This window comes from Dermacentor variabilis, unplaced genomic scaffold (assembly GCF_050947875.1).
Source record: "Dermacentor variabilis isolate Ectoservices unplaced genomic scaffold, ASM5094787v1 scaffold_13, whole genome shotgun sequence".
NCBI lineage: Eukaryota > Metazoa > Arthropoda > Arachnida > Ixodida > Ixodidae > Dermacentor > Dermacentor variabilis.
In genome coordinates this window covers 31913517-31928797 of record NW_027460291.1, presented here as the reverse complement: position 1 = coordinate 31928797, position 15281 = coordinate 31913517, and the positions used below count along the sequence as shown (strand labels likewise).

General features: G+C 44.5%; 1 protein-coding gene across 1 annotated transcript in view; it reads right to left on the bottom strand.

Annotated features, from left to right (window-relative positions):
• Nucleotides 1–3123: 3123 nt before the first annotated feature.
• Nucleotides 3124–15281, bottom strand: part of LOC142566635 (nose resistant to fluoxetine protein 6-like) — a 96918-nt gene continuing 84760 nt past the window's right edge. The window contains exons 13-14 of the mRNA XM_075677469.1: nucleotides 10108–10250; nucleotides 3124–3315 (exon numbers count right to left, since the gene is read on the bottom strand). Of these exons, the coding sequence (XP_075533584.1) occupies nucleotides 3124–3315; nucleotides 10108–10250 (335 nt within the window). The remainder of the gene's footprint in view (nucleotides 3316–10107; nucleotides 10251–15281) is intronic.

The following is a 15281-nucleotide window of genomic DNA, read 5'->3' as shown; positions in this document are numbered from 1 at the left end:
GTGCGGCACGATAGAGGTTACAGCATTTGTCCCAGTTTGAAGTGTTGCCCGTCGCCGGCTTGTCGTCGTCGTGATACGAGTGGCGCCAGCTTATCTCACTTCGAGTACCTAGGTTCGGTGGCCGCTGTCAGTCTAACTTCCTTTTTCTTTTTTTACCGTTCTCCGTTATGTTTGAAAGGTGAAATAATCTTCACGCACGCCTATTTTTTACTTGCTGTGATGTCAATGGCACTGGAGAATTCTTGCACAAGCATCAGATGCTGAACTACAGCTACAGCTTTTTATTTGGTAGTGCTGGTGTAGGATGTTGAAGGCAGCGTGCGTAAATGTTGTATACCTTGTAGCGTAGGTGTTCTTTATAGCACATCTTTTTTATGCGACGATACATATAATGTATTGGAAAGACCAGGCTCCCTGCCTATGTGCGTTTTAATGAACACAAAAACGCGGTCATTATTAACGCAATGTCAGACTTCGCCATGCATAACCGGTACATTGAATGTGCGGTCCTCTTAGATGACAATGTCATCTTGTACAGGCATTCTGTACAGACGGAAGCATTTTCTGGCATCTAAAAGCTAATTCTCTCTATCGTGTAGTGTCCATAGTGAGTGGAAAACATTTGAGGTGAAAATATATTGTGACTGCTGAGCATTGTCGCTTGACTCAGTGCCGCAGTTCTCATCTGTGACATTCTTTTCTTCTACTGAATAACTACGGACGGCGACACTTCCTTTTTCCACTTTCCGAACGTTGCAATGAAATTTAGTGCAATTTTAGGGCACGGTAGGTTTGCTGCTGCGACGGTTGAGGCTAACGGAAAATATCCATTATAAAATGCAGCGCATCCAACGTATATCGCGTAACGTGCTTTAGGTTGCTTCAAGTGTTACGACCTTTGGCCAAAATGAGCTGATATCTGAGACCTCGATACTCGCGAGGCGACGCCCATATAACAGCCGCTCTGAGACAGGGCTGCTGAGTCACGAACTCCATTCAGCCTGGTTCGCCATTTGATTGCATATCTCACCCTTCCGCTCTTTTTTCTCTTTTCATCCCCCTTCAACCTTCCCCCCGCGCAGGGTAGATAACCGGAACTGCTTCTGGTTAACCTCCCTGCCTTTCTATATATCATTTTCTCTCTCTTGATTGCATAGTGGTGCACAAAGCATAACGCCAACTGACGTTATGAGGGAGAGGGAACGAGAGTCAGAGAAACTTGCTTCGGGGTAACATGTCCCCTTGCGTTCAGCTATCGTTTTTCAGTCGCTAGTTCTCCCTCGCAAAACATACATGATGGTCGTTCAACTTTTACCTTAAACCTGCGTATTCAAAACAAGCTCGCACAGACGATAAATTTGCGTTGCCAGTAACCGACTTCCGAAGTTATTTTCAAGAAACTGAGAACGATACACAGTAACGCATTCAAACATTTAGGCTGACGGTCGTAAATGTACGATTCCCATAAACCTCCTTGACGTTTAAGATCTGATGGGAACAGCTAGTTGCCATTTTATGGTACGAGAACATTTCGGCGGACAGATTCAAGTTGACGGAGAACGGAGGGATATTTAAGATAGTGATTGCTCTAATGTCATGGAGAAAGGAGTGCTCAGTCCAGCAACTCCCAACATGATGAACATCAATAATTTGCATTCCCTTTGCACTCTCTCAGGCCAACTTTCAACTCACCACGAAATTCCCATTATGCATTTCACACAGCACGACCGCAAGTACCAAGTGCGAGGCTTAGAATTGAGGCCTTGAACTTCCGGACAGAACATTTTTCTCGGTCGTGTCGACTGACAAAAGCGCGGAATCCAGGAGCTGCGAATAAACGAATGTGACATTGTGCGCGAGGGAGATCGCAGGGATTTGTGACCATCACTGGTCAATAATCTCTGTCAATTATCCCATATGTCAAGCGTTGGAAAGAGAGGCTGCCTACATTGCGCAACCTCCTTAAGTTTTCAGCGAAATAATTAAGGGGCGCTGGCGCCGATGCTAGAGAGCCGCAGCGTATTTACCTTAAGCTTCCAGTTTTACTCTTTGGATAAACTAGAAAACGCGCAATGAGAGTTAATATATAGAAACCGAAGTTTTAGGAGCAGGCGTACGTCCAGAGCTGGTTGTATTGTTACTACTTATAATCACCGCTTCGGGCGAACTGTGCGGCTTAAAACCAGTAGGCTCTTGTTCACATTTCGCCGCGACTACCTTCGTACTTCCTTCCTGGTCTGAGGCTACCTTCTCGCAGCATCTTTGCTCACACCTCCTTGCTTTTGAGCTTCAAGCATGATGGAATGGAATGCGCTGACAATCAGGCAAGGAGACAAACAAATTTACCTCTTCATTACCATTAATCAAAATTTCATTCAAGAACCAAGATACCCGTTTGTATTGCGAGGCCTATAATTATGCATAGTCCATTAATGGAAACGTTGTATGGTCTCTGTGATGAACTCTGACCCGGCTCAGCATCACTTACACGGTCTGACATTTATCCATTTTTCCTTCTGCCTTTCAAATGACAACTCTTTGCAAATGCCCCAACCAGCGTTTTTATTTCTCTGTTTACAGGTTGCACTGAGCGCCGTTTGCTAGACGCCCTATTTTGTATATCGTAATATGCGCATTGCAACGAACACTTGTGCAACATTCACTCACGCGCTTTGACGAATTATCTATAGTGCTCATTGACGATATCGCTGGAACGTCTGAAACACTTTGTCGCTGGTGGCCAACTTGCATTTACTCCTAGTCGTTTTAATTATTTTCTCTCTTATTCTGATGCCCTCATGGAGGCTGCAATAGAAACTAGAAAAATTCTGCATTTATGGCGCCTAAGCAATAGGTCATTTGAAAAGACCGCGTGGCCCGCATTCGCAAACATTTTTCGCAATATAATTCTTCGTAAAAGCAAATACCAGCCAATACTGATGCTGGACATATTGTTAGCTGGTGTCCGGGCAATAGCGAAGAGCATTCGCGAACGAAGAGCTTTGCTATTTCGGCAACGTAGTGCACAATAATGTCATGTCATGGTGCTTCGCACTTGAAAGACTCAGAACAAAAGTATGTATTTCTTTTTACTTCGAAATGTACAACTTTATAGCCAGTCGGCTACTTGGGCGCTTCGTCTTGGCGTGGGGCAACCTCCGTGTCACAAGCGCCGTTCATCTGGGCCCCTTGCTTTTTCAACTTCGGGGTTCCCCAGATGACCTTGTCCAGGCGACCCAGGGGGGCCTCGCATGCCAGGAACAGGGCCAGTGCAAATATGCAGCTCCACGCGTATACCGACACGCTCTCCAAAAACTGTTGAGAGGATGGCATGGAAGACGAAAATGAGCATTCAGTGGAACACATACAGTATACGTCAGATCAGCGACAGCGTAGGAACAAACAATGACACTGTTTTCGAGGTCAGCCAAGCGTTATTTTTTCATAATTTTCACTACATGGACATCACTTCATCGATACTGGGCCTCAAGTACACAAATATAAAATCTGCACTAGAGTGAATAATTAAGAAAATTAGTGAAACTTGCTAGTAACGTCCAAGCTGTGAACTTCTGTTTGAACGAGTGGAAATCGTGCCGGATTAACGTCTGTCTTTTCAAGTAGTCTACTTGAATAGGCGGAATCGCGTGCATTCTGCAGCAAACGGCTAAAGAAAATTACTTCGCAGAACGAGAAGAAGGTAGTATCTACTAACATATCGCCCTGAACGATGTTGAAGAATAGCGCCTAAAAGGCTTTTAGCAAGCCTCAATCAAGCAAGAACGAGCAAATGCACGTCCGTTCCGTCGAGGTGGCCTGTAATGATGACAGTTACAAATGAATACACAATGCAAGAAAGAAGGACACGCTACGATATTTTAAGTTCTCATTTCCTAGCTTTATTTTGTCGGCAAAATATCGATAGTCTTCGGTGCTAAAAGCTGCTCCAGCAGCTTCACTGGATCCCTGAAAATCATCATGTTGGGAGCATAGAACGGTCGGCTAAACTACGCACTCATTAATTTCATATGCTAAAACAAAACAATAACATATGCTTACATTTAATGCTCCTTAAATCAATGCATTCTAAGTTAATGTTGTTTTTGACCTATTTATGTTGCCCTATATGTCCCTCATTCTTCTTTTTTTGCACAAATACAGTGATGTTCTCCATACGACGCAGGTATGTTAATAAATAAATAAATAAATAAATAAATAAATAAAAACTCAGTGCACTTCCACTCTGTAAAGAAGGATGACCAGCGAAGCTGTGTATGCGAGCCCCTTAATGAGGAACTGCATCTCCGCCGGCGGTCGGCCCGGCGTTGCGCGATCTTCGGGATCGGCACACGTATGGGGAGTACTTAACACCTGCCTCACCTCCACCGCAGGTCGGCCCGGCATTGCACTATCTTCGGCATCGGCCCACATATGGGGAGTGTTAAGCACTCCGATACTGGTTATACTGGTTACTGGTTAAGCATTCCGATACGCCTGCTTCACCTCCGCCGTGGTCGGGCCGGCATTCCACGATCTTCGGAATCGGCACACGGATGGGTAGTGCTTGAAGCCTGCATCACCTCCGCCGCGGGTCAGGTCGGCATTGCACAACCTTCGTGAACGGCACACGTATGGGTAGTGCTTAACGCGTGCCTCACCTCTGCCGCGGGTCGGCCCGGCATTGCACGAGCTTCGGGATCGGCCCACGTATGGGTAGGGCTTAACGCCTGATTCACCTCCGCCGCGGGTCGGCCCGGTATTGCACTATCTTCGAGATCGGTCCATGTATGGGGAGTACTTAACGCCTGCTTCACCTCCGCCGCGGGTCTGCCCGGCATTGCACTATCTCCCGGATCGGAACACGTATGGGGAGTGGTCAAGGCCTGCTTAACCTACGCAGTGGGTCGGCCCGGCATTGCACTATCGACGGGATCGGCCCACGTATGGGGAGTCTTTTTGCTTACAACGACACGAAAATTTCCTTGGACGGTAGAGGTATAGAGCTTCGCTGTAATAAATAAATAAATAAATAAATAAATAAATAAATAAATAAATAAATAAATAAATATGCGAAGTTCATAATTCCTGATGCAAATTCGCAAGAATTTCAATTTACGAAGAACGCATGAAAGCTGATTGTAGCGAAGGCACCAGTAATCACGATGTGGCAGTTGGATTCACGTCCAGAGCCGGCAGTAAACGATTCATTTTGTTGCTGCAGGTGCGTCAACACGTCACGACATTTTCAAGTGGTGCTGCGGACGACGAATATTCTTCTGCACGAGACGGTTCGTGGGTGTGACAGCTCTGCTGGAAATACGGGGAACTGTTCCGGTTCTTCGTGACTTTGGTTTGCAGCGCAAGGTGGCGCTCAGATGTACGTACACAGTCATCCACGTTTTAAAAGGGCGTCGCTTTCAGGCAGCAAGTGCAGTTGGTGGCACGTCCAGAGCAGGAACTAAACGATTCATTTTGTTACTGCAGGTGAGCTGGTTTCGCGATCACCGAAATTCTGTGCCTCTCTTGTGCCCCCGACAGCAGAACTGCCCTTTGTTTTGAGCGACCGTCTGTGTGTATTTTTGTAAGCTTGTGTGATGAAGGAAAAGAAGTGTTCTCAGTGTGGAGATGTTTTTTCTGATGAGGACCGATATATGGACTGTTCCAGCTGTGCATCGTTACGTCACCTCGGGCTGGAGTGCTTAGATGTGGCTGAATGCTTTTCTTCGGCTATTGGCGCAGAAAGGAGAGAAAAGTGGCGATGCAAAACATCCATATCAGTGGATGCGCCCCAAGGTAGTTCTACTCAGTTGACAACCATTGCTGAAAATCTACCGTTGCTGGATTCCATTCGAGAGCAAGTAGAGTCTATTTCCTTGATTCCCTCTAAGATAGACGAGTTGCTGTGCCTAAAGTCTGCGATCGTAGCAACGAATACAAAAATGCAAGAAATACACGACTCGGTTGAATTCTTCTCAAATAAATCTGACTGCTTGCTGCAAGAAACAGCAACACGTGACAAAAATGTATCTGCATTGTCATAGAAAGTGGCGATACTTCAGGATCAGGTCGCTTCACAAGCAGCTACCATTCAAAGCCTTCGAAGTAAAATAAACGCCTCTGACCAGTATAGCAGGTCCTCGAACCTCGAAATTCATGGCTTATCCCAGAGTCCGAGTGAAAACTTGACTGCTACTGTCTCCGGACTGGCCGCTCAGCTGGGCGTTGACTCATTCCTTGCAGGCCACATCGTAGCCGTACACCGTTTGCCTGGTTAGGGCAAGAAACCAGCGCCAATTTTGGTGCGCTCTCTTTCGGTAGACATAAGGAACAGCTGGCTGACAAAACGGAAAAATTGCATGCTCTGGCGCAGGAAAATGAGCCCTCTATTTTCATTGTAGGAAACTTGACAAAATACAACAGAGAATTGCTCTGGGCGACGAAGTCTAATGGTAAGGAAGTGAACTTCAATTTCGCGTGGGTGAAACATGGCACAATGTATGCTCGGAAGAGGGAGGGTGACCCAATTGTGCGTATAATGAGTCTTTCTGATTTGACTCAGCTGGCCTGACCGCTTCTTTTTTTTCATTTTTCTGCTTTGTCTGTTGTAGCTTTGTCATTGTTTCATGGCTCTGTGCTAACAATTCCGTGATTGACCTTCTCTAATTTCTTTTCAAAAGTTGGCCGAAGTGCTTTCACTGTTCTTAATGTTAACGGGCGCAGTATTCACAAGGACTGGAATGAATTTTGCTTCCAAATTAGTGTTGTAAAGGTCAAAGCTGATGTTTTCGTAATAACTAAAGCAAATATTGGGCAAGAACATATTGGTTTCTTTTCCCTCCAAGGTTACCACAATCATTTTATTTTACGCGAAAAGATGGCCGTGACGGTGGAATTGCTGTTTTCATCGAAGAGTGCTGGATTTAGAGTTCTCTGAGCATAACCTTTACAACTGCTGAATCGCTAGCGCTTCGCATTCACACACAATATCTTGCCATCCCTTTGCTCGCTATCTATAGGCCTCCAAACCAAAGCGTCAGAATGTTGGTGGATGAGTTGGTCTACTTACTTTTCCATCTCGTCAAGTATGCATGATATGAGCATTAGCATTGACGTGCTGAAGAAAGAACGACACATCGTAGAGGAATACTTGAACACGCTTGCTGACTTTGGAATAAAAGCCGTTATCAACCTTCCAACAAGTGTAGAAGTTTCTGGCGCATCAGTCGTGTCTTTATGTCTAGATCACGTAAACGTGCGTACCGAGAGCGACCAGGTCTTTTATTGTTGAGCAAAAGCTGTCCGGTCCCTTCTTTGTGGGATGTACTTTTTTATCGTCACTGCACATTACCGTCCAGAAACCGATATCAGAAAGAGAGGTTGTTAATAACAAAAAACTTGACGTGTCGCTACAGCATTACGATTGGCGATCTTTTCTTGCGGAAGTTCCCGGAGGTAAGCTGTAAGCATCTTTTACAGCTGTCTACGCACAGATAGTGCACACATGTAAAATGGGGGTTGTCATAAAACAACGAAAACCGGCCTGCCCATGGATAAATGGAAATGTTTTATCCGTGATAGCGGGTAAAAAATCAGCTTGGGCGCGTTATCGTCGTTCCCCTAAAGATAACCTTCTTCGTGCTGCTTATAAGATGGCTCTCAATAAAGTTACTGCCGCGCTTAGAGCTGGAAGACGAAAACACTTCCAAAATAAATTTTCTGAATATAGAAATAATCCAATTTAGGTTTGGTCTGTTACCGATTTAAGGGGTCGTCCCCGTAAAGGTGTGTATGAAACCATTGCTAAAAATTTTGGACCTCCGTGTATTCTTCTAGCGGATCAATTTAATGATTTTTTCTCGTCTGCTGCAACTAACGTATCTGTTAATACGACCAGTTATATTGTGCCGCAATCGGTGGCTGAGTCTGCCTTTCTGCGACGGTGCACTAGAGACCATATTTGTTACATCCTTTTCAACTTCAAACAGTGCAAGTCAGTGGGATTAGATGGCGTATTAGCGGACATCCTTCGCAGAAACTTTGAACCCTTGAAGAGTGTTCTGTTAGCAATCACAAACGACATTATAGCAACACAAATCATGCCGCCTGGCCTCAACGAGGCTCTTGTAGTTCCCCCCTTACAAAGCGGACAGGTTAATTCTGTTACAAACTACAGACATATTTCGATACTTTGGTGCACTGCTCTGATACTTGAAAAGCATGTTTTTATGCAATGCGAAACCTCATTGATGCGCATAATCTCCTATAACCCAACCAATATGGATTTACCTCCGGGCGCGGCACTAGGTTAGCGTTAGATGAACTAACTGATTTCCTTAATAATGCTCTTGAAAACAGCGAATTTGCTTGCGCATTATTCTTAAACGTATCAAAAGCTTTTGATTCCGTGAACCATGCTGTTCTACTTTGTAAACTTCATAGCTATGGCTTTCGAGGGCATTTCTTAATTTCCTTGAAAATTATTTGCATGGTCGATCTCAAGTTGTAGTAATCAGAAATATTAAAAGTAGGCCCACACAGTTGTCCAGTGGAGTTCCTCAGGGATCGATTTTGGCACCTCTTTTATTTAACTTATATGTTAACTATCTCGCTCAATCAATTCTTCATTGCTGAGTTTTTTAGTACGCTGACGACACGTTTCTGGTATCCCGTCATGCTAATTATGATCAAGCCGTAGCCGAATTGCCAATTGACGCTGTAACTATCATGAGACGGTAGTGTAGTAACTTAATTTCTATCAATCAAAATACAACTAAGCTGGCATGTTTCCACAATCCTCTCAAACGTATTCCTGTCATCATTCCTTTGTTTCTTCATTCTCCTCAATGTAATAATTGCGCCTGCCCTATTATTCCATACATTTCCAGTGTCAAATATCTAGGTGTTCTTTTTGATTCCAGCATGTCGAGACAATCATTTGGCGAACAGTTGTGAACGGCTGCGCAAAATAGCATGTTTGCTATACTCTAGCGAAGCATTATGCCAAATTTGTACAAGGAAAATGATATCTCATGCATTAGGATGCAGCGTGCTGCACTATGGAATTTGCTCTTTTTACTTTTGTTCAGCCTTTCGGCGCAATAAGGTTGATTGCTTACTCAAATCTATAATTCGTGCCGTGATGTATGGTGTTCCAATTCCCAACAATTATAGTCTGTTTCTTTGTTCACGTATGCCTTCATTCAAGTTGTCATTTAAAGAAAGTGTTATTCTCACGTACCTGCGGAATAATGAATTTCGTCTCCCATATATCACTGCTCGAACACTGCGTCCAAGAGATCATTTCATTTTGGCCAGAGTGCGGATTAGATATGGGGAACGTGTTCGTGCTTTCTATGTTCTAAGTATTCTGGATGACCTCCCAATTAGTGTGTTCTCTTTAGGCAGTCGAAGATATGTAAAGTCTCCCATCTTTGATTTGTATGCCTGATTTTTCTTTCTCTCCAGTTATATTTGTGATTTAAACCGACAGTGGTGTATGCTATGACTTGTCCCTTTCTACCGGGCATTGCCCCACAAGCCATCTTTTGGCTTGGACAGGCCCATATTTGTAACCTGTAAATCCACAAATAAGTAATTTATTATTATTATTATTATTATTATTATTATTATTATTATTATTATTATTATTATTATTATTATTATTATTATTATTATTATTATTATTATTATTATTATTATTATTAGGTTAGGCGAACTCCCGTAAATAAGCGCATGTAAATACTGTATTGGGAATACTTGAGCATGTGGTGTGAGGTGCGCCAACGCGTTTTGCTGCATCTTATGGCAGTACTTTCGGCAGGGTAGGAGGCAGGCCTCGCATTGTGGAGCTTTCACTCGGAGCTCCGGTTAAGCAGCACAGTCAGGTAGTGAGACCCCTTGAGACTAACGTTACAGCGTCGCACAAATTCGCCAGATTCAGAACCGCATTGCTGCAGGTTTGGCCGTCAACTTGTCGACGAAACGCTTTAGCGCCTATTTTTAACGAGCGGGTACATGTGTGGCCTTGATGCGTATAGCGACTGATACCGCAATGCGTAAGGAGGCCGAATGTTCGGCGCGCAACTGCGTGGCACCCTGAACACTTACCCACGAGAAGACGCTCATGTATCTCTTCGTTCGCATGGCGTTCATCGACAGGAAGTAAAAGGGAAAGTGCGTGATGTACACGCCGAACGACAACCTGCTCAGCACGGCCAGAGGAGCTGCCGACAGTGTCTTCTGTACTAAACCTGCAGTGCAAGAAAAGCACAAATTTATTATCTTCTTTAATTACGTGACTTTAAAAGCGGTAGATGGCACCGACCACTCTTCGTCACGTGCAAAGCAAAACGAAATCACAAAAATATGCCGAAAAACAGCGAACACAGTCGGAGAGCATCTAGACAAAGTCCCGAACACGTGTCTAGGAAGCCACGAAAGATAAAACCTGTGCGGCTACATAAATAAATAAAAGTACTAGGAGCTGTCCGAGAACAAATGCACAAGTTAGCAGTTTTGCACACCAGCGGGTGAATGCAAGAAACACATACATTACGCCCTACTTCACTATTTACCACCATATAAGGAGCTTATACTTGCATGACACATGTACGGTATAATTTGCGGAATTGTGAGGGTTTAGTAGAGGACACTAAATTTAGTGCAAATCTGAGATTTTCTTAAAATATGTTTGCTAAGGAAACGTTTTAAGCATCAATATTTCATTATTTTTAAGCTCACTGCTGGTCCCGGGCTAAGTATTCTTTTTCTTTTTCAATGTGTATATAGTGCCGATATACGTAATAGCCCTAAATTTCGCCTCAGTATTCGCTTTTAAGTTTAGTGTTTTAGTCACGCGAGAACGAGGTCTTGCACAATTTCGTCTAGGTGAACTTTCCAAGCGTGTGCTTGAAGTATCCGCCACGCAATGGCCGACGACTGTGAGGCTGGTTGGTCAATTCTTGGCACAGACCTGCGTAAAAACATCGGATAGAGAAAAAGACTCTTCAAAGTTGTTGACGCCCGATAGGTCGAGCCTGCTCTCGGTAAAGGGAAATGAGCATGCGAGAGATGAAACATGAGGGCTTTAGGCCGTTTAAAATGTAAAATGTTATGCGCTTTTATTTTTCATAATTTATCTTTTTTTACATCGACTTAGAATGTGCATGCTTCTTTTTTCGTGTATTGCTTCTATGGCCAGCTTTAGGTGCTTGTTTAAAAACAGGTTTTCGCATCAGCACATGACTGCAAAACGTGGATGAAGAATTGCTCGCTGTATGTTTATGTTTTCTGTTTTTTTATCTATCAAGGTATCATTATTTAAAATGTTTATTGTTTGCCCCGCTAAGTGGTGTGCCAGCTGATGGGAAGGGTTTCCTGACGCTGTGTTAGGTACTAGTTTACCTTTTCGTCAATTACCATGACAACTATGTATTGGTCATGCAAATGAACTTGTATTCTTGTATTCGAAATTTCACAGCAAATTTAAGCACGACAAAACATTTGTGTGACAGGCCCCTGTGCTCAGTTTCCATATGTTCGATTCTTTTCACCACAGTCGATTGATTTGCTTAGGATTTCCTCGACAATTTTTCACTCCAATAAGATCAAAATTCGTCGACGCGCAACCACGCGTGTGTTCACTTCGCCTAAATTGTCTCGCAGACGCCCGGTTTGCGGCACCAGTGTGGCCTACCCTGTTGGGAGTCGAAATGACCATCCTGGTTCATTGTGCGGTGCAGGCGACGCCTCAATGTGCCAGATACTTTGCAGGTACTCGATGTCCTGATAGTGCAGATAGTTTAATGCCGGTCTCTAAACCAAAAAGGAACAGGATTCATGGCAGCTGATGGTAATTTATATGTTATTTAGTTGTAGGGAACTGAAGACGTTCCCAGTTACACGCGCACAAGAAAACGTCTAGTAAACTGGATATCTGTTATAAAAGGAAAGTAAATCATATTGCTCGTCTTCTTGTTACAAAGCCACCTTCAGGCGGGGAAGCCACTTTAAATGTCATCTACCTCCATGCGCGAAGACAAATTCAAAGCTCTGGTGACCACCGGATGTACAACATCGTGCTCAGTTCGAGGAAGTACCCCGTCGGCTCTTCAGTGCGATTATGGTCGCCACCTGGCCGGTTTTGGGTCGATACAAGCGACTATTCCTCCGTGTTGCCAGCTGCCGGACGTAATTTCCCGATTTTCCGAGTAAACATAAATCCGCATGTAGCTTGAATCGTACGCGCACTCTCTGGCGTTCATACAAACCAATCAGCTTCATTGTCGCAAGCAGATTACTTACTAATTTCCTAAACTGGTCGTTGTCGTTAAACTGTCGTCTTATCTGAATTTGAGAGACTGAGCGGTCGATCCTTCCACTTTTATTCTTTCTTCTCAGCTTACTCCTATAAGCTCAAGCGTAACTTAAGGTTTCATTCGACGCGTATTCTCAGGGGTCAAACACACTGCGGGCGTTTATCGCGTCAGCTGCACGGCACAACCAGTTTGGTCGACATGAACGAAATCGGCGCGCATTGATCGCTTTGCTGTCCCCACAATTCTATGGGCTACAGAAACGACGCTCGAAGTTTGTTGGCTTCACTCTTTGATATTTAAGGAAAATTTTCAAATATCCACCACGTTTTATACAGGTTTTTTCGTAACATTTCAAACATATAAAGTTTGTACTAGTCGTTATGCCATATTATTTTGTTTCAATTTCGCGCACATACTATATATATACTTATCAAAAGGATACCCCCCCGCCACCCCCGGCTCTCTCCGCTTTCTTGGTTTGATTTCTGTGGGCAAAAGGGCAACCCTAATTGCGATGTAACTTCAACGTTTCATGTATTTTAAATATATGCTATAGTGAAAAGGTGGAAACTAAGACTAGGATGAGTTTGGTGCATGCGTCAATCCCTTAAAGAACGATTGTGTGTAGCACTTAATGCCTAATTGAAGTTGCTATCAACGCTTGATTGCTAATGGAGCGTTAAGCAGAATTTGTAACTGTGAAAGTATGCGAAAGCGCATGCCTTTCGAGGGAAAAAAACAAGAACCACAAAGTACACATCGAAGAAAGCAATCATTCCTTAGAAATATGAGCCTACTAGCGCAAAGAACGACAAGGCTTCTTGTGCACTATGGTGTGGGATGAAAGGGTCAGTGAATCTATGTATAACACAGCAATACTACCAATTCTCAGCTCCACCATCTCCAATATGCGAAGGAAATTCGCGGCTTTTTGTGACATGCACGCATTATGAGAATACTTGGGAGCTATAACGTTAAGTTATTCCAAACTGTTTCTATTACATGTCAGCATTCCGCCTTCCACGATTCGCGAAACAACTTTTTGGGCCACCGCCACTTCGCCTATCTATCAGGCGACGTCACAGAAACAGTGAGAACTACTCCTCTGCTATGACCTGTACACACTGACTATGCACGATTAGATCACACAAAGTAAAAATGCGGCAGGTCCAATGTACCCTGTGGGAATCTAAATGCAGAAAAGCTTACGAGGCAGTATGCACGCCTAACTTCTCATCTGGTTCAAGGAGGCCCCGACCGAGGAGCTTTGCAATGCAATGCACCTTCGAACGGAGCTGGTGTCATGGAGGTTGAAAGAAGTCAGCTGGCTTTCAGCGCCATTTGTTTGGGGTATCCGACCTCCCCTTGGAGGCGCAGACGCGACCATCCCCGCGGTTGCCAGGTGGCTACACGCATGCGCAATGTGAAGCTATCTCCTCCAGTGCCTTCTCTCCCGTCTGATCGCGGCTCTCCGGCTCGCGGCCAACGCCTCCTATATCGCACAAGGCTCACTTCTATCTGTGACGTCATCTTAGCCTGCCCGACTGCCATGGGGACGCTCGCGAGTAAGCCGCGGTGATTTTGACACCACCGCTTTCGTCACGCCGGGCTTGAAAACGGATATTTCGGCTCAAGTAACGCGACGTCGTAAAGCAGAGTGCACAAACATGCTAAGAGGCTTTTCTAGCGGCTAACTTGCCCTCCCTGCCAACAGGCAATGACCCGCATGCCGTAGGGCGGCTTGCTCCTTTACTTTTCACTGCTGCGGGTGAAGTAGTGGGAGCCATCGCTCCTAGATGGCGCAACCCAGCACCCCGTTCTAAAGCCCCTTGATAATTTGAAAGTAGCGAAACTCTCCTCCTCACGGCGCTTTCCTTCTCGATTCTCCTCGCCCGCCGGTGCGCACGGCGCGCTTTTCCTCCTGGGCTCCAGCGGACGGGCTGCAGGATTCTATGGAGGCGTGTTATTTTGGGCCAGTTACGCGCCGCAGTAGGGTTGAACATTTTGAGAAATGCTAATAACAGCATCGATATTGCTGGAGCCAACGTTTAAGACCTAACCTAACCTAACCTAACCCAACCCAACCCAACCCAACCCAACCCAACCCAACCAAAGCCGTATGAACGGGGTATACCGATGTAATGGGAGCTTCGAGGCGAGTTCTATACTCCAGACAATTTTTCTGCCACATGATCAGATGCTTTACTTCGTGCGTCTGATCTAGTATTGCTTGTGACACATCCCTTTGTGTGTGGCTTATTAAGCGAAATCCTTAGGCCTCTGTTTCATGGTCCCGTTGTGAGCTACAGAAAATATCACGTGACTGAAGGAAGGCTGGAAGCGAACCAAAGCATATGCAGCCGCGTAGAAGAGATGATAAATAATTAGCAAAGTAATGATTGATTAGTGATTGCATTAATATGAATTCGGGTGAATTAAGGAGGATTAAGGTGGATTAAAGTCTATGAAGGTGCATTAGGGTGAATGAAGGTGCATAAAGGAGGACTAGGTTGGATTAAGGTTGATGAAGGTGGATTAGGGTGGATGAAGGTGCGTTGAGGTGCATTAAGGACGATTATAGTGGATTATGGTGGATTAAAGTGCATGAAGAAGGATAAGGGTGGATTAAGAAGGATTAAGGTGCATTAAGGAGGATTATGGTGGGCTAGGATGAATTAAGGTGAATGAAGGTGGATTGGGGTTGATTAAGGAATATTAGGGTGGACTAAGGTAGATGAATGTGGATTCGGGTGGATTAAGGTGAATTAAGGACGATTATGGTGGATTAGGGTGGATTAAAATGAATTAGGAAGCATTAGGGTTGTATAAGGAGGGTTAGAGTACATTAAGTTCGATGAAGGTGGATTAGGGTGCATTAAGGAGGACTTTCGATGATTATGGTGGATTAAAGTGAATGAAGGAGGACTAAGGTCGATGAATGTGGATTCGGTGGATTAATTTGCA